The following is an 18,670-nucleotide window of genomic DNA, read 5'->3' as shown; positions in this document are numbered from 1 at the left end:
CCGCGTTTCAGTAAAGTAACATGTCTTCTCCCTCTAGAAGGGTGGAATGCTACCCCCGTCGCCAGAACTGGCGAGGGGGTAGTATTCCAATTCGTATGACACCTTACACGACATGTTTTGATAAAGCCAAACCAAAGTTGCTATATAACCGCGAGGATTATAAGGCGCTTAAGAGTATATGGTATGGCATTATCCCGGATCAGCTTAGGGAGTTGTTCCCGACAGCTGCAGACAGGCTCAGCTCATGCCAGAGCTCCATCTCACATAAAACCACGCACTCTGCCTCCAGGATTGATGAGGCCTTCCATAGGAGTGGCTTACAGGCTATATATGTGTCCAGATATAGGTTTAGATGTAGGTATACTATATCTAAGCAAGGGGTGATTACACCCACTTGCCCCAGCTGAGTGATCAGCCAGTTGTGTCAATTTAAGAACCAGCCAGGGGTGGCAAAAGCTATGCTTCAGCCCCTGGTAGGCCTTGGTGGCACCTATGCCCTGAGCACCTATAGTGCATGGTACAGGGGCTGACAAGGAGTCCATTTCCAATTGTGGTATGTACCTATAGCACATGTATTATAAATTTAGAGAGAGAACAGCAGGCTGGGGGTCTGATTAGCAGGCCCGCAGCCTCAGTAAGTCGAAAACCAGTGAAGCAAAAAGCAAAAATTGGGGTGACCATAGGATAGCAGACCCTACTCTCCTACACGCATCAAACTACACCAAGGGTAACAAGCTGGACCAGAAGGTCCACTCTTCCAATAACTACCATGTAGACACCTTGAAACAACATCAGACACTACCACAGTCATCAACTCCATCCTCACAATCCTTATCCACGACCTCAAGAGAATTGTAGACACCAATGCTATACTCTAGACCCACTCACTGAAACCTGTGCGACTACCATGAGCTCAGGGATTCCAAGGGTGCCTTTGAATGGCAGGTAAAGAAGTGACGACAAAGCAGCATGTATATCGCAGGGTCTTAGAGAATATCTGCACAACACTTTGGAAGGTTTTCTCAAAAATCCACGCCATCACACAGTCAACCCAGCTTCCAACAGAGGCAGTGTACCTTTGAAGGTCATCAGGCACTGATTCAACCATCCTAGACCCCCCCCCAACTAAGTTAAAAAACACATAGATGGCACCTAAGCACTTGCTATCACTCCTCTCCTGGTAACAATGTACTCACATGAATTTGGATACACTCTCACTTGAAAACCCTGCAAGACTCTTTGACAAGCGAAACACAATCCTAGCATCCACAGAGAAGTCCAACATCAGAAATCAGGCAGCTGCTCAACCTCATCAATTCCACCCCAGCAAATCTTCCCTAGGACCATCAGGACTGGACAGATCCTGTCATTCCCATCCTCCTATCATTTGTGAGCAAGATCACGGACCATAACAAAATGAGTATCAATCCTCTCCTCAAGGATTATCCTTCAGGATTTAGATCTCTATGGTATAGAACAGAGAAAGGAACAATGAAGGCAGCTTACGATGTGCTCCAGAACTCCAGAAATGTAGACAGTTGCTTTGTGAATCTGCCAGAGTCTTTAGTACTGTAGGCTATCAAATCCCGATCAACATCCCCACCTCCAGGTTCTGGATAGAAATCACTATTCTGCAGTGGTTAAACTTCTATCTGAAATCAGATTCCATTCTCTGCTATGCTCCTCAAGATCAGAACGGGGCACCTCAATCCTGCAGACCAGAAGGCGACATCCATTTTCCAGTGATGTCCAGACTTAACATTGAGTCCTCAAGAATCTGGAACTGCATTCCAAAATGGACCTTTATTACTTTAATGATGAAGGATATGAAGATGCATACTTTTAAGCCACATCTAGTCTGCAAATAATTGTTGATCATGACTGCACCTAGTCATTGGACGCTTACAGAATTAGTGAAAAGAGCTTTCTTGTCTTTCAAATCAAATCTATGTACATTATTTTTTTGTACATTGCTCTACTCACGTGTGGCTAGGCTGGCACTCAATAAGTACCCTTATGGTAGAGTTTTAGATTTATTTTGTGAATGAGTGCTCCACATCTGACCTTTTCATCAAATTTTCCAATTTGGTCAGCAAAGTAGTGTGGTCAGGACAGAGCTTCAAAGGGGAAACAGCCATTACAACGGTGCCATTACTACGCATAGCCATTACAACGTGGCTGTTACCACGCATGACCTTTAGCACACAGGATTCTATAATGCCTATGCCTTTACCATACATGCCTTTACAACTAATTTTGTTGTAAAGGCACGAATGGTGAAGGCATATGCATTTTAAATGTAAGTGGTAAGTATTAAGCATATATATAAACAAATCCACAAGGTATTACGCACACTCAGAGGACAGGATACTTAAGTTTAAGTTTTATTATAAAACTTAAACTTAAGTATCCTGTCCTCTGAGTGTGCGTAATACCTTGTGGATTTGTTAGATCCCGGAAGGGCCCCCGTTGTTGCTATATATATATATATATATATATATATATATATATATATATATATATATATATATATATATATATATATATATATATATATATATACACACACACACATATATTTATATATGCGGGAAAGTTTAGAGTGGGCCTGTTTAGGGCTTAGGGTGGATATGATTTGCATTTTAAGTGTTGAAGTGTAAGTATTAGTTAAGTATTAAGGGCCTTATTATGGGTTTGGCAGTCCCGTATCAGCGGTGGCTGTCCGAGTGTGACCCGTATTACAAGTAGGGCGGATCGGCTTTGCCATGACTGCCGCTGGACCGCTAAGACAGCCAGCAGACCACTGACCGCCAGGTCATACACCCAGTAAGTCTCACACAGCAGGATTGCTGAGAGGTCATCAGAGGCAATGCCTCCTTTTTCCACCACTCTGCAAATGCGCCTCCCGGCGCACTAGTAGGAGGGGTAGGAAGGGTCCTTGGGGGCCAACTACCCCTCCTGTTACCTCCAGTAAGACCCATACAGCTAGATTGCTTAGGGGTCCTCAGAGGCCAAGCCCCCTTTCTCCACCACTCTGTAAAAATGCTAGCATTTGTAAAGCGCACAGCTACCTCCAACGGAGGTGTCCCGGCGCTGGAGGCCATCAGCAAGCTATTGCCCACTGTCACATGGTGCTGATTTAACCTGCCGCCGGGGATCAAACCGTAAACCCTGTGGTCCGGAGTCAGGCACCCTGGCCGCTGCGCCACAGCTCTTCCACTACACGCCTACTGGTGCACAACTGTATTGGGGAGGAAGTCAACTTTAGTCCTGAGGCCCTCAGGAGTAAAGAGGAATTCATTCTCCAAACAGTAGTGTGCTAGGAGGCACATATGCTGAGTGGTGGAGAAAGGGAACACTGTCTCTGGTGAGTTGCCGGGCCTTTTTTAAAAAGTCTTTATTTTTAGGGAAGCGGGGCTGTTTTGCCCCCCTCCCCCCGGGCCACGCTTTTTTAGAATGGGGAGGGGGCCACGAACCCCCCGGGCCAATTTTGGCCCCAGGGACCCCATTCACTGCGGCCCGTCCTTTCATTTTTATTTAAAATTATTATTAAATGGAGGGGGTTGTGGGACCCCCCCGGGCCGATTTCGGCCCTTATGACCCCATACCCCGGGGCCAGGCATTTTTAGAATGTGGGGGGTCCTAACCCCCCTCCCTGTGCCGATTTCGGCTCCAGGGACCCCATTTACTGGGGCCCGTCTTTTCTTTTTTATAATTTGTTTATTATTATTAAACAGAGGGAGCCGTGGGACCACCCCCATCGGGCCAAATCCACGGGGCCAGGCCTGTACTGTGGATGCCCTTGTCCCTCCCAGGGCCTCTACTCTCATCTGTTGGGGATCACAAGGGGTGCCTCAAGGCCACTGTGGTCCCTGCCCACTCCCCGCCTCCTGCTGCCGCCGATATTGCCGGGTGAGCTACTAAACATGCAGCTTCCTCTGTCCACAAGCAACTCTGCTCTGAGTAAGCAAGAGCATTTTACATGCTCTCGCTTACTCGAAGCAGGACAGAGTTTTCTATGGCTTGGCGGAAGTGGTAATGCTCGCGCCAAGCCATAGCAAACTGCAATGTCCCGGGGACTAACATTTTTGTATTTATTTAATAAAGGGTATGTATTGAAATTGTTATTTTATTTTTTTATTAAAAATGAAAACTTTACATTATTTTGTGAATTAAGCTTATTAAATTTTAAAGTAATAAAATAATTACTCAATTATATATTATTACATTTGATTTTAAAACAAACACTTATAAAGGCATGTGTTATAGCTGCATATATAGTTTAAATGCTGAAATAATTTAATTCATTTAACATTAGTTTCAATTGAGTGCTATATTAAATTTTTGTGACCATTGTTTTATATGGGAGTGAGCGGTAGTACCTGTGAGTGGCCATGTATGATGCTTAACTTAGTTCAAGGCTATGCTGGAATAAATGTACACCTGTTTGGACACCTTAATGGCTGCAACTTTAGTAGTGTATTTCGTGAAAAGCAATGGCCTTACTCTTTTGTGGGTTCATGTATACATTACAATGTCTCTCTAAATCACTCATTACATTTCCCTAACCCCATTCGAATTAGTAGCAAGTGTTCACTATTTTCCACTTGTGTTTTTGCCAACCTCTCTCTTTTTGTGCTTTTTCTGTTGGTAGATACTGTTTGAGGTGCAGTGAACTACAAATGCAACATGTGTGCTCTTATTATCCTAACAGCAACTCACCATAGAACAACTTTCTGTAAAAAATCAATATAACATCTTTACAAAAAAAAGGAGTTGACTATTTTCCAACACTCTACCTTGTCCCTTCCTCAATTAGTACAAAACATATATACTTGTGGGCAGATCTCAGACTACAAAATAATAGATAGGAAAGGCTGAGGTCTCTGATCGTAGGTTTGTGAACTACATTTTGTAGTACAGGAGTACTGCTGTACTACGTTACATAATACAAAAAGCTGTTTGTGAATCAGGCCCCACATGTACCAATAATTACCCCACTTTGCATATTAAATGTGCCAGTAATCAACTCCTTTCTTCAGACAGTAATTATGCAAGTAACAATACTGTATCTGACAATCATTGTGCCAGTAATCAATCCCCATCAGAGAGTAAGCCACCAGTAATCAGGCTGTATCAGACAATCAGTGTCCCATTAATCAATCCCCATCAGAGTAAGCCTCCAGTAATGAGGCTGTTTCAGACAATTAATGTGCCAGTAATCAACAGCATCACACAAGTAGGAGCCTATACTCAAAGACATGATGGAGCACATAAAAATGTACTTTCGTGGTATTCTTTTACATAAACCAAATTAGGTGGTTTGGGGTTGCTTGTGTTCCCTTCTGTGGGGTGCCTTAACTGGCAGTTCGGTATGTACTGTTCCCATGAGGAGGAGATCAGTACTAATCTGCACAAGGTGGGCCGATGTTTACTGTGGTACAATGGGTGTCAAAAGATGAGTTAGAATGCTACTCTCAGAGATTACCAGCGGTTTAGACAATTTGCAAGGATTCCTCCCATCCCAGTTTGTGTGGTCAGTGATACACCCTATGTGGCAATGGGTATGCCCATACAAGGTTTCCTTGCTTGCTGTGCACAGGACCTGAGTTATGCCTTACTGATGAGAACTAATAAAGTCACAGCCACTCTGGGAGGGTGCCTCGCCTGGCAGTTCAGGGTGGAATGCCACCATAAGGAGCAGGAGCAGCACTGATTTGCATAAAGTGGGCCTCTGTCTAAAGAGGCACGGTGAGCGAGGCTAAAATATGATGGGCTGAAACACTACCCAGGGTGATTGCCAGTGGGTTAGACTATTTCCAAGCATTTCTCCCATCACATTTTGTGTTCTTATCAAAATGTGACCCAGTACTCAGCCACCATCAAATACTGTACCAGCACTCAACTCCCATCAATTATGTCAAAAAGGATGGCATATCAGCATCAAATGTAAGTATACTGCTACCTTACTGACATCTCTCATTTTTCTAAATCCATTCAAATCAGTACAGATATCAGCTTGTTATCCACCTGCTTGTATATACATTTGACGTTTACAATGGAAAACCAGAAGCCATGCTCTTAGCATATTACAAAAATACCATGTGACATACAACTCGAATTAGACAGTTCTGTGATTAAGACTTTGCAAATCAAACAAGTTTTTTTACCCGGCCTGCTCGCTGAATTGTGAAAGATTCAACAAGAGCTTCCACGCCGAAATCCAAAAGAATGGAGGAGTTGAACATGAAACTCTCATAGCTGAATTCCTTTCCATTGAGAACGAAAGTGTTTGGCATCAGGCCGTGCCAGTGGTACAACTCATTAAACTCCAAAGCAATTCGGTTTTGGTACTGAAGCGTCGTTCCAAACAGAAGTTCTGGATTAAAAATGAGTTTAAAATAATATCCACTTAGATGCTGGACATAATCTTCGATCACAATTTTAATTGTCTCACCTGTAAATCAGAAAACACGTATGTAAACATTATATACAGTGCCTGGATTAACTGCAAATAAACAACACAACCTCGTGACTGAGGAACGCAGTTTCAAGATGTTTCCCCTCGTGTCTGTTATCTTGTTGGTAAACCCCTAGAAGTCAGATGACAGCACACAACTATATCTTAAACTGACATGAGTGTTTTTAAGCATTTCTTTTTTCTCTACATTCGAACCTGCCATCACTAGCTGATTACAAGTCAGTCTCTAGCCACTAACTCAAGACACAGTTTCTTAAGGCGGAAGGATCCAGAACATCGAATTTAGACTTTTAAATAAATAGTTATTGAGGAGCTATTATTCTCAAGTCATTGATTTGCTTCCTAAACTCTCCTCCTGTCAACAGCTTTCATCTCGACCCATCAACCTACCTGAGTTATTTGGGTTTGTTCCCAACCTGCTTCGCAAATTCACACTTCTCTTCAAAAACACTCCTAAAGTCTGTTGGCCCGAGATGTAATTACTAAAGAAGGTCTAGGGCTGATGTACGGTGCAAACGCAATGCTCTTTCTGATGACGTGTATTTTACTTACAAACCAGACTTAATTAAAAAAGATTAATCAATTTTTTTGAAGTTTTGTATTCCAGTTATAGACAGTTTCTCTTCACAGTGGGTACACCGAAATATTTTTTCACCCTTAAAATAATTTTGGTTTGGACAAGTCCAATTCTGGACAGTTTATAAATAAAAAGCAAACATGTGGTTACTTTCCTTTGCCAGTCCTCTCTTTCCACAACTGGTGTTACTCAAGCCCAAGGAACCAATGTTTTAAACAACTAGATTTAAAGTACAAAAGTCGACAGGATTATTGGGTCTTAACTCCATATATTCTCTTGCATACCTTTCGCAACCAACCACAAAGCAGTTCTACAAGTAATAACTTACCACTAGCGGCCCAAGCAGTCTGGTTCTGGAATTAACATACTGCGTTGACCTGATTAATTTACTCAGCTCACTATAAAGTATTTCAAGTGTCACCAAAAATCCATAAGCAAACTGCAAATATCGCAAGAAAAACTTAGCAGCCCTGTCTTTGGAAAATCTATTGACCACAGTCAGCTGCAGTATGAGGCTTTCTCTGGTAATCTGAATCTCAGCATCAGGAGCATGAGAGTCATTGAAGGAGACATAAGTGTTACGCTACTGTCTTCCTAGCAACTCCTTTAAAGACTTGTATGGTTCCTTGGGGCATCGGCTATCAGAAAAGCCATTGCCGGAGACTCTCGTCCCAACCAAAATAGTAAAGAAGGGAATCTTTGTACCTAGTCTTGCCACTGCCGAAAACAACAATACACCGAGGTCTATTTTTTTTTGTATGTTCTTATATAGCGCTCGATCACCTGGGGAGGTATCTCGGCGCTTGCCTTGGGAACCCGTCCTGGCTTTTCCCTGTGAGATAGCCCCTACAGGGCATCCCCAAGGTGAAAGCCAGGCATCCCGCTGCGGGGGGGCCGTTGTGGAGATTAAGCAAGCTTAATGCCCAGAATTGCAGAGTGTGAACCCATGATTAGGTCAGGCACCGAAGCGAGAATTATCGAGTCCGTGGACATTTGAGCTCAAGACCCTGCCGCGTCGGAAATTGAACCCTGGTCCCGGGTCTGACCTCTGCTTCATGGTCTGCCTGCTCTAACCAGTGAGCCACACTTCTCCTGGTGCAATTACTTTTGTGTCACAAATATCGCCTGCGTTTCGTCCAGTGTTTCCACCACACACAGATCAGAATTGTGTCCCTTCATAGAGGAATTACACTCCTACATAACAGTCTCTCAAACGTACAGCATTTTAACAAACAGGTTCACTTGTGCTATGGATGCATTCAGGGGTGTCGCCAGCATAGCCAAAGTCAGGGTTTAGTATTTAAAATGTGTGGGTGCTCTCTAGAGTCTGTGTGTTTGACGAACCTAATCAGGAGTTGGCTAAAATGTAGTGGCAAATACCAACGATGTAAGCACTATATACTAGGCAAAACATGACAAAATGTAATGCTTAGTTCACAGAGGGCTGAGCATGCATTTTTTGGATAACAGGAAAAAAACATTTGGGTCCTCAGATCTCAAAGCATTTAATGAAACTAGCCCAGGCACAGCAGCCAAAAACAGAAATGTTCTGGATCATTTAAAACAAACGGAGGTCTCTCACACCTCTACCCCTACCTGTGCCCTGGTATCCCCGCCCCAGGTGCAAGCTGCTACCACCTCTCTTGTGTTATTTTCTTGTCTCTTTCTCTCATTTTGTTTTTGTCTAATCTCCTTACATTGTTTTGGAGAAAAGGTCTTCCCGATTTCGTAATTTCACCAACATAGAGCTTCACCACCCTGGAGTCCAAAGATTGGCATTCTTTCTTTTGCTATGTGTGAGAAATAAGCTAGGGATAATGAAGTTCCACTTTGCAGTTGTTCCAGCGGTATACATCTCCTAAAATACCACCCAGTATGCAAATAATGCCTCTGAAATTAAGAAAGTCATATACCTGCAAATAATTCCGGCTCCTTGGGCCAACACAATACATGGACCCTTAGCAACGGTGACAGGCAAAGTCCACCAATGTATTTCCGCTCTGCATGTGTGGAAACCAAGGTGGCAGCCCCTGCAAGATGAACTGATGGGAAACACTGGGGGTCTGAGCCACAGTCAGAACTGCTGCTCCTGGTCTCCACATGACACGTCCTGGACAAACACACGGCTGTCATCATGTGTGCCTAAAGATGATCCAATCTCTTACTCAGGGGTATGGGGGGGGGGCAGGGCCTACTCAGACAGCTGGGCACGTTCAACAAGAGGAAAACAAGAGCAATGGGTCACAACACAGGGACTGCTGTGGCCCCCTCTCTTAACTCACAGTCACTTCATAAAAACAGCCGTCAGTTCATTCTCTAACACACTCTGACTGCAGCATGAACTGTTTTTAGGGCTGGCCTAGGAACAGCTTCATCTGTCTTACCAACCTCAAGAAATGAAAATACTTAATAAATAAAAACACATAACTATATAGAGGGGTTTTTGGTCAGCCCTCTTTATCAATTTGTCTGTTTGACTGTCGTTCACAGTTTGCGTCCAACGCATCACAACATTCAGCATCAGCCCACTTCAGCCATTGGCTGGCTCGCGCTATGAGTGACGGCCTTTTACCTGATCACATGAGCACATCCATCGACATCCTTTTCAGCACCACGGCAAGTGGGCCAAAACATAACTGAACTATTTTTTCTTTCCATTTCTTATCCTTTTCATTTTTAAGTCATCCTCAAGTGTTTAAACTACGTTTCAGAATACACGAATTCAAAGATTTTAGTACCTTTTTGATGCACAAAGAATCATATTTCCTCTGATATACATTACAACTAAAAAAAGGGTTTCTATACGTGTTCTAGGTATACCTGCTTGGTGGGAAGCACCTCTACAGTTCAATTGAAAAAATATGCACTAATTGTTTGTTTGCATTTAAAATATATTGATAGCATATGGCCAAACCACTTAGGTGATGTGGCATTTGTTTGCGTCTCTCTTTCTATTTTTGCTTATATGCTTGCAATTAAAAATAGAAAACATCACCATCACATTTGCCTGCCTATGCTGAACCTACTGGCTTTGCCAGTGCTTGATCTTTACACAAATACATGTTGGCATATGTGCACCTGCTCTCTTTTTATGTGATGGCCCTCCTGTACATTGTCACACCCCTTGATTCGGTTCAGATTCGTGATACAGTGGAGCATACGTACCAATGAGTATCAGTCTCGCAGTTTGAAAGAGCTGCTCGTCATCCCAGGTTGGGTGCTCGCGTTGAAGGATATCGCATACCCTATTGTGCTCGCGCAGCCACAGGGTACCATACATCAGTAAACCAGGGAGAAGGCCGAAGTGCTCCTCGCCAATGGCCAGCTGCTCTTCGGGGCGAACGTGGTCGGGGTAACTCATGTAAACCGGTGCTTGCGCGACGGTTGGGGGGTACATCTCTCCTCCTTTCATCTACAAGAAAGAAATATGAAGTAAGTATAGAACGAATTCATTCTAAATCTTTTGGGGAGCACATGATCTTTGGACACAAAAGTGTGTTCTTGAGTCCCATGGCACATCTGAAATCAGACAAAATGGCGACTGCGCCTGGTTTAATTAAGAATCCTTGTTGAGCAGAAATTAGGCTACGGCCCAGGTTTTTTCTAGGCGCAAACGTGTAGGTGGGAAGAGTGTGGGAAGTCAGATTATACAGTACAGCTAGTCTGTAAAACCAAGCCATCACTTGAAATTAGCAGGCACAACCACACAGGACAATAATATGGATACCCCAGTCAGATTAACCTGTTTCGGCATCATTACCAATCATGAGATAACTTCTGCCACCGCACAAACAGCAATTATGAGGTTGGCTTATTTCAGTCCACCTAATCCATTCTTGGTGCTATAAAAACCGCATCCCGGATAAAGTTTTCTGGGCCAAACCTGCCGACTAATGCAGAGAAGACACATGCCAGTGACAGTTGGCACATGCAGGTTTGGTGTTGTAAGCATCAAAAGCAACATTATTGCACATTTTGGTGCAAAAACTCGGTATAGGTTTTTATTGTTCTATATCAGGTGTGATAAATTGACCCCACCCGTAATAAGGGCCAACGTGTGCTATTATAGCCAAGGCATTGGAATTTCTGTAAAGAGCTGTGAGCGCTAAATCCTCATCAGCCACCTATGTTGGATTTGTGTCTTCAGAGATCCAGTCAGGACCCGAAAAGAGTATCATACGGTGTGTTGTAAGTCTTTCAATCAGGACAACATAACTACTTCCATCTAAAAAAAACAACAAAAAAAACAAATAGGCAGTAATGTACTTCGATCAAATCAAATGCATGTTGCCTCCACCTGCACGGTCCAGACTGGCGTCATATGTAGCATAGAGCCACCCAATGAGGCACTCTGTCACTCATCCTGCCATCTCGTCCAATCACAGCACAGAAGCATCTTGCACTGCCGTGTCTCCAAAGCTGGAAGGAGATAATCAAGAAAAAACAGAGGAATACCTGATATTTGAGCTTTCCGTCTTTAAAGAGCCGGAGGTGGGCCTGTCGCTCCAGTGTGTCTCCATAAACGTGGTTCATATCCACCTGCAAGGACAAGCCACATGTCAGCTTGAAAGATGGAGTTAACGGTTTGCAGACTTAGGAATACGTTTTACTGGCCATGATCGTAGTACAGGGAAAGGAATTTTTCTTCAAAATGCTTAATAAATGCTTGCTTCAGATCTTCCCATATGAATCCTTTCTAATGTTTTCCTGATAATACGACCTGTAGAGCTTCAGCAAGGTTCCACGGTGCCACCATGGAAGACTGTGCAGCCCAACAGGACAGCGCGTGCCTGCACGGAGTAAAGAAGATTCTGAAGGTTGGGTACGTTTTTTTTTTCTACTTGCCTCAAACGGAGTCGATGTCCTTGAAGAATTGTGTGTTGGCACCATGCACATTATCAATAATCTTGCAAATTGAATGTAGGTGTTCTTCAAAGCACTGGCACAGTTTCAAAGATGGTCACTTGCTAGGTCATTTACTATTGCCTGGCAGCCTTCCAACCAACACTGACGCACCAATCATCTGGCCCACCCACACTGGCCACTCATCACCAATCATCTGGCCCACCCACACTGGCCACTCATCACCAATCATTCAAGATCAGAGGTACCTGGAAGGGCTTGTTCATTACACTCTAGGACTGATTAGGAGTACGGCAGTCCCAAGTCCACCATACCTGTGGTGGGGGGGTCCGACCGCCGCCTCCTCACCTGTTCGACCTCCCGACTATGAGGTTGGCGATCGGACCGCCATAAGCCAGACGCAAGCCCAATACCACTGCCAGGATCCTAGATCATGCGGGGGCATCAGTGGGGAAAGCAGCACTGATGTGCAGATTGTAACCTGCCTATCCATGGTGGGGACCCCGCCATGAAGCGGTCGCTGGAACGGCAGGCAAGTGGCTTGAAACAGGGTGCGTTGTTGTAGGCCATAAGGGGAGTGCATTGGGGCACATGTTGTGTTACCCTCTTCTTGCATTGTCGTGTGTGCACTTTGTGCCATGCATAACATGGTGCATGGTAAACAGTGCACCGACATGCAGGAGGTGGTGCCATGTCTGTGACACGTGGTGCAGGCTCTCCATGAGCCGAAGCACCGCTGCCGCAACTCCGTCAGACCGGCGGGTAACTTGTAATGCAGCAGTTGGGATGCCGCAGGTCCGAAGGCATACTCCTGACTCGAGGTCCATCGGTCGGACTGCCAAAGTCATAAGCGCAGCTTCCATTGTTGAAGCAGGTGCAGTGGCACAGGAGCCCAGAGACCTGAGGGTCTCATATTCGCCAATTATTTATATATTTTATAAGAGCAGCCAGGGAACCCATTTCCTTCCTTGCACTAGGGCCTATGGCACACTGGCTGCACTTTTGACTAAGTGCTCCACATGCACAAGAATTACCCACAGTGTGTCAGGTCTGTATATTACGCTGTGCGCCGACTCCTTCCAACCATGCTACCCCTACCCTAAACAAAAGATTGCCTCCAATCAGTGCTTGGTTTCAGCAGGGGGTTGCAGGTGGGGCCTACCGTTATTCATTTTTGGGGACCAGCACTTATTTTTCAGGAACATGAATAGATCGAGAGCAGTAGAGAAAAAACACAAAAAAGGGAAGAAGGAAGCAAACATGGAAAAACAGTGAGACAGAGTGAAACCAGGAATGAAAAGGAACCTGCAAGCATGAGGTAAAGAGGCAGGTAGTGTCTGGTGTGGAATAGGGAGTTATGAGGTGGAATCAGACACTGAGCCTCAGTATTTGGTACCTCGACCATCGATAGGTCGAGCCACAGGCTTTTGGGCAAATCTTTACAAACACAAATTGAGGATTGAACTGCCTTCCCTATGTCAGGGCCTGCATTTTAGTATACGAAAGTGATGGATGGAATGCTTGACTTTTTCTCAGTCAGTGGAACTACTCCGGCCACGTTCCAGTCCACTATTATTTTGCTTACATGCCACCTCAGTTTGGAAACAGACTATGCAAATCAATCTTGACCCTGCTCCAGTAGGGACAGTCCAGTCGAACTGTCAGGGTCTCCCTGAACAGGAACACAAGCAACCGAAGACCGGCTTCAGGTCAATCGATACACTGGAATGCAGCCCGATTGATTGCCAATCACTGATATTCGTTCAAGCATTCCATCACTCACCTTGTTGTTGTTGCAGGACCTGCATCTTGCCATTGGTGCCCCCCCACACCAAACGTCACTTGTGCGCTCCCTTATGTCATGAATTACCTCGGATATGGTAACATCAGCATTATCCTATGGGTTCCTAAAAATGCCAAGTCTCCCCTCCAGTGGCAGGGACAGGCAGAGACTAGCAAGCATAATGCAAACACTCAGACACTCTTATACTCATTCAGTGGCATGCACACACAAACTCACATTCACTCACTTACTTTCACATTCACTCACTCACTATCACATTCATGCTTACTTAGCAAACTCTCATTCACTCAGACTCACTCGCTCACATGAGCACACACTTATGCCGCTCCTGCTGCTACGGGTGAATTTTAACGGGCCACATGCATACAGTAATAAGCACCCACACAGCCCCATTGTGGCATAAGGGTGGCACTGATTGAGGCTAATTGTCTACTTAAAGCTATGGCAAATGTGTGATGCTTTTATCTCATTCAAGGTGGCTTTTGGCACTTATAAGGCAAGCTTGACTAACTGTCCATTTAATGCCTTCTATAAAGATTAGTAACTGAGAGCTGCCACACAAGTGCGTACTTTAGCCCCTAGAAAGTCGCACATTTACTGTAAGGTCACAAAAGCTGTCCTTTAGGGGTTTCTGGCCAGCTAGTCGTTCTCTACGATGTTCTTTTTCACCCCAGTAGAACAGCAGACTGCTGTGGGTGGCAGTTGCCAAAAGGGTTTGATACTCTATTTAAAGCCGCCTTGTAAATACGACCAATTTACACGCATCACTTTGCATGAAAAGGGTGTGCAATTGGGGTTGCTGTGGGCGTTCCACCGCAACACCTATTGATTTTTAACGCTGCCACAGATTTGGAAGGATGTGTGAATCTGTGGCTGTACCAAAAAACTAATGCCATGCAATAGCAGGCGTTAGACTGGTGCAACGAGGAGAAATACTTTTATTTCTCCTCGCTTTTTCTTTTTCTATGTGTGCTGCATTCTGCAGCACACATATAAAGAGCAAAACACCATTAATCATTGCTTACATGCAGGAAAGAAGGTGTCCCGTCCAGCACATAAACTATCATTAAATAATGAGAACTTGCTTCTTCAATGTGTGATGCATTCTGCAGCACACAAAGATGTAACAAATCACTATTACTGATTGTTTATGGGCAGGAAGGGACACATTCCTGCACATAAACAATAATTCCTTGTAGTGCAGGCACCCCTTATGGTACAAGTGTGCATGTGTTGGCGCTAGGCAGCTCATTTTAGTGCCAGCACTAGCGAAAACACAGGGGTGCGCCGTATTCTTGTAAATACGGCATATCCATGTGTTTTGGAAATGACTCGCTCCGATATTTCCGTGTGAATATGCCCCACTGTCTGTTATTCTTCCTATGTTTCTCATAGCTGCCTGTCGTGGGGGTGGAGTGTTAAGGGGGTCTGGCACTGTTCCAATGGGCAGTTGAGTAGCTTAGTCACATTCAATGAATGCTTTGCTGCGTACGGTGTGAGGAGACTGAAAGATAATACTCACCCAGCCTGGACGGGATAACTGCACCTCAGGCTTGGTTCCATCTGGTGCCCTTCAGCAAGGCTAGGATACTCACAGCATGCATTTGGTAGCCACCAGACTGTTCCAGTGCAGGATGACAACTGTAATATATATTGTGCAAAGATACCAGTTTCTTTTCTACTGGTAATACCGCATGCACACATTTTCTGCTTTCTATGCTGCCATAATTCTCATAGCTCAACTTTTGCAGGAGCGGTGGTGCTAATACTGTTCCAAGAGGACATCTTGCTGGTGATTCTAGTTTGTGAAAGACCTCCTGAGCAGAGCGCATATGGTAAAAGTAGCAGTCTTGGAGTACCACCATGTGGTGGTACCAAATTACATAAAGAGGCCTGAAATTTGTGTCTTTGCAGGTTCTGGCAAAAAATACATTTTATCTAGACTGATGAAAACTCCACCACTCTTCCGGCTTCCCAGGTCTTCTACTGAGTTACTAGCGCTTGTTTTTTCAGAGTCTCAATATCGTTGTACTTTTCCTCTTGTTGGATCCTTCTTCGTGGGTTCACCTGCCAGCAGTTGTGTGATGGAACCACGCATGCCTTTACTACACTGTCAATACAATGCATGCATCATTACCATGCAGGCATTTACTACAAATGTTTTTACAATGCATATTCCTTTACCACGCAGGATGCATTACATTTTCCTTGTAAGGCCATGGTTGGTAAAGTCATATACATGCTTCCAATTCGGCATACCTGGTAATGGCCGAGTTGAGCTGCAGAGCAAAGCTGGGTATTGAATTTCAGCGCTTCGCAGGTCATCTTAGGAAGTGCGGGGGAGGTAATTAGCAATAAGCAATAAAAAGCACCACCAACAAGGCCCGTGCACCGAGTGTACCCTGGTACCTGGTTAGCTGCAGAGTGGTGCATGCCCGAAGTCCTCCATAAATCCCCCCCCCCCCACTTTCCTGTCCCCCCAAGTGCTCTGTATTGAAAGTCTGGACAGCAGAGACGGCCCACCCGGCTCAGCCGCAACTCCAAGCAGCACCGTCAGGACCGCAGAGGCCGGTTGTTGGTCCAGGCAAACACAGTCCGGGTCTAGTAAATGCCACACCAGGCGTTGGGATGCCATTACATGTGGTATCAAACTTCTCAGCATAATAAACCCACACTAATACCAGTGTTGAATTTATTATAAAATGAACCCAGGGCGTATCTTGAGGATGCTGCCTGAAAAATGACCAGCTTCTATTGAATTGGCTGACTGGTACCTGCCAGCCAACCACCACCAGATAGGGTTCTGACCTCATGGGTTGAGAGCCTTTGTGCTCTCAGAAGTTAGAAACAAAACCTGCTCTGGGTGGAGGCGCATCACACCTCCCCCTTGCAGGAACAGCAGCACTTGGCAGTGAACCTCAAAGGCTCCCACCTTGTGTTATGCTGATTTAGGTAGCTCAAACTAGTGGAGATGCCCACCCACTTTGTCTGAGCACCACCTTTTGGCAGCAGGACAGGCGGGAGAATTAGTAAGCATAGTAGGAGTGTCCCCCTCAGCTTGGAACACCCCTAGGGTGACCAGGAGCTGAGGTGAACCCCGCTCTTCAAAATTCTCCATCTTGGTTTGGAGAATTAGACCCAATAGGAATAGGGTTGTCCCCCTCTCACCAAAGGGAGGGGGCACCTAGAGGGTGTAGTTACCCTAGGGGACAGTAGCCATTGGCTACTGCCCTTCAACCTCAGTAACACCATAAAAATTAGTATTGGTCATGCAGCAGCAAAGGAGGATGACCATAACTGAACTGACTTGGCCCCAGCCCTACCGGCTTGTTTCTCGCTTCAAGGATCCTGCATGCAGGAACCCGTGTGTCCAGCAGCCATCAACTTTCAAGATCCCCGGAGACCTGAGCTGCCTTCGACAAAAACTCTTTTCTCCCTTGGACATGGGTTTTGTCCCCAAAAGAAAATCTCCAACAAGGACACCAGTGCCTCCCCGAACTGTAAGTCCTCACCACTCTGAATCTGTCACCCTGGATAGAGTCCAGGTTCCTCAATGATCCATTGACGTTGCACCAGGGATCCAGACCTGGGATCCAGAATTAGACGCCCTCTTCTGAACTTCCCCATGACGCCTGCAGCCTCATCTTGTAGGGTCCTCCTGACTGCGACTGGAATTGGTTACAAAAACCCTACGCCTAAAGACAGCCCTGCAGCCGCAGCCCCCAGGCCTTGCTGTGCCCACCAGACGGTGTACTGGCATCCCCCCACTATCCAACTTACCTCTCTAGTCTCTGGATTCCTTCAGACAGTCTTCTGAAATGCGCCTACAGCCTTTTCGCCAACTGAGGTTCTCCATTGATTTTTACAGGGCACTTGACGCCTCCTTTGCACTCTGCACCCGGCTTCCGCTGGTGGTGCAGTCTTAGTGCTACTTGATGGCTGCTGCAGTGCTGCCCTCAACTCCCAGGGCCTGTGTCTCTGAACAGCGGGTACTTACCTGCAATTGGTGCCTCACCGAGGTGCCCCAAGCTCCGTAGGCTAACATTGGGCCCCATGGCCTCTGCACCCGCCCGAAGCTGCTGGTGGTGCAGTAACTTCCTTGTTTTGACCCCTGCCCAGTGTTGTTCAGAACCCCCAGAGACTGAACTTGTAAGTCGAGTGCTTACCTGAAATTTACTAACCTGTGTTTTTTCTCCCATAAGGTTGCATTGGTTTGTCTGTATTGCACTAAGTATCAATATTGAGAATAATACAAAGTATCTCTTTTGCTATTGAGAAGTATTTCATGCAGCTGTAAAGTATTACAAAAACATTTGCCAACTGTATATTGAAAGTATTGCATCTTTGTAAAGTCTACTCCACAGAATCCGTAGTCATATCAGTCCTTGACAATCTCAGACAGGGCATGGACACCAACCATCACCAGGCCTTGGTCCTCCTTGATCTCTCCGCCGCTTTTGACACGGTTGATCATACCATCCTACTTTCCAGTGTCAGAGCGGCGGGAATCGAGGGCTCGGCCTTGGTCTGGTTGTCCTCCTTCCTGCACGAACTCTCCGGATTTCCGGGCAGTTCATTGCGGGGTACCCCAGGGCTCTTCCGTTTCCCCTCTATTATTTAATCTTTACATCTCCCCTCTTATTTTTGCCCTTCAACAGCTGGAGGTCTTCGTTTACAATTACGCGGATGACCTCCAGCTTATCTTCTCCCTTTCTTCCTCCCACCAGTCAATATCCAATTTCCATTCAGTTATGACGTTTATCCAAGACTGGATGAAACACAACCACCTGAAGCTAAACCCCGACAAAACAGAGTTGGTGCTGACGGGTGGTTGCGCCAGTCCCTGGTCCACTCGCTTCTGGCCCTCCTCCCTTGGCTCCCCCCCACCCCTTCTTCCTCTGTAAAAACCCTAGGTTTCAAACTCAATGATCAACTCTCTCTCCAT

The 18,670-nt window shown here is 45.4% G+C and overlaps 1 protein-coding gene across 1 annotated transcript in view; it reads right to left on the bottom strand.

Moving 5' to 3' along the window:
- LOC147710601 (prostaglandin G/H synthase 1-like) overlaps positions 1–18,670 on the bottom strand; it is a 570,882-nt gene that overhangs the window by 66,107 nt on the left and 486,105 nt on the right. The window contains exons 8-10 of the mRNA XM_086921277.1: positions 11,514–11,597; positions 10,224–10,470; positions 6,171–6,457 (exon numbers count right to left, since the gene is read on the bottom strand). Of these exons, the coding sequence (XP_086777403.1) occupies positions 6,171–6,457; positions 10,224–10,470; positions 11,514–11,597 (618 nt within the window). The remainder of the gene's footprint in view (positions 1–6,170; positions 6,458–10,223; positions 10,471–11,513; positions 11,598–18,670) is intronic.

Source organism: Lissotriton vulgaris, chromosome 5 (genome assembly GCF_964263255.1).
Source record: "Lissotriton vulgaris chromosome 5, aLisVul1.2, whole genome shotgun sequence".
NCBI classification, from domain to species: Eukaryota; Metazoa; Chordata; class Amphibia; order Caudata; family Salamandridae; genus Lissotriton; species Lissotriton vulgaris.
Note: the sequence above shows the minus strand (reverse complement) of the source record. Positions and strands in the feature narration are given on the sequence as shown.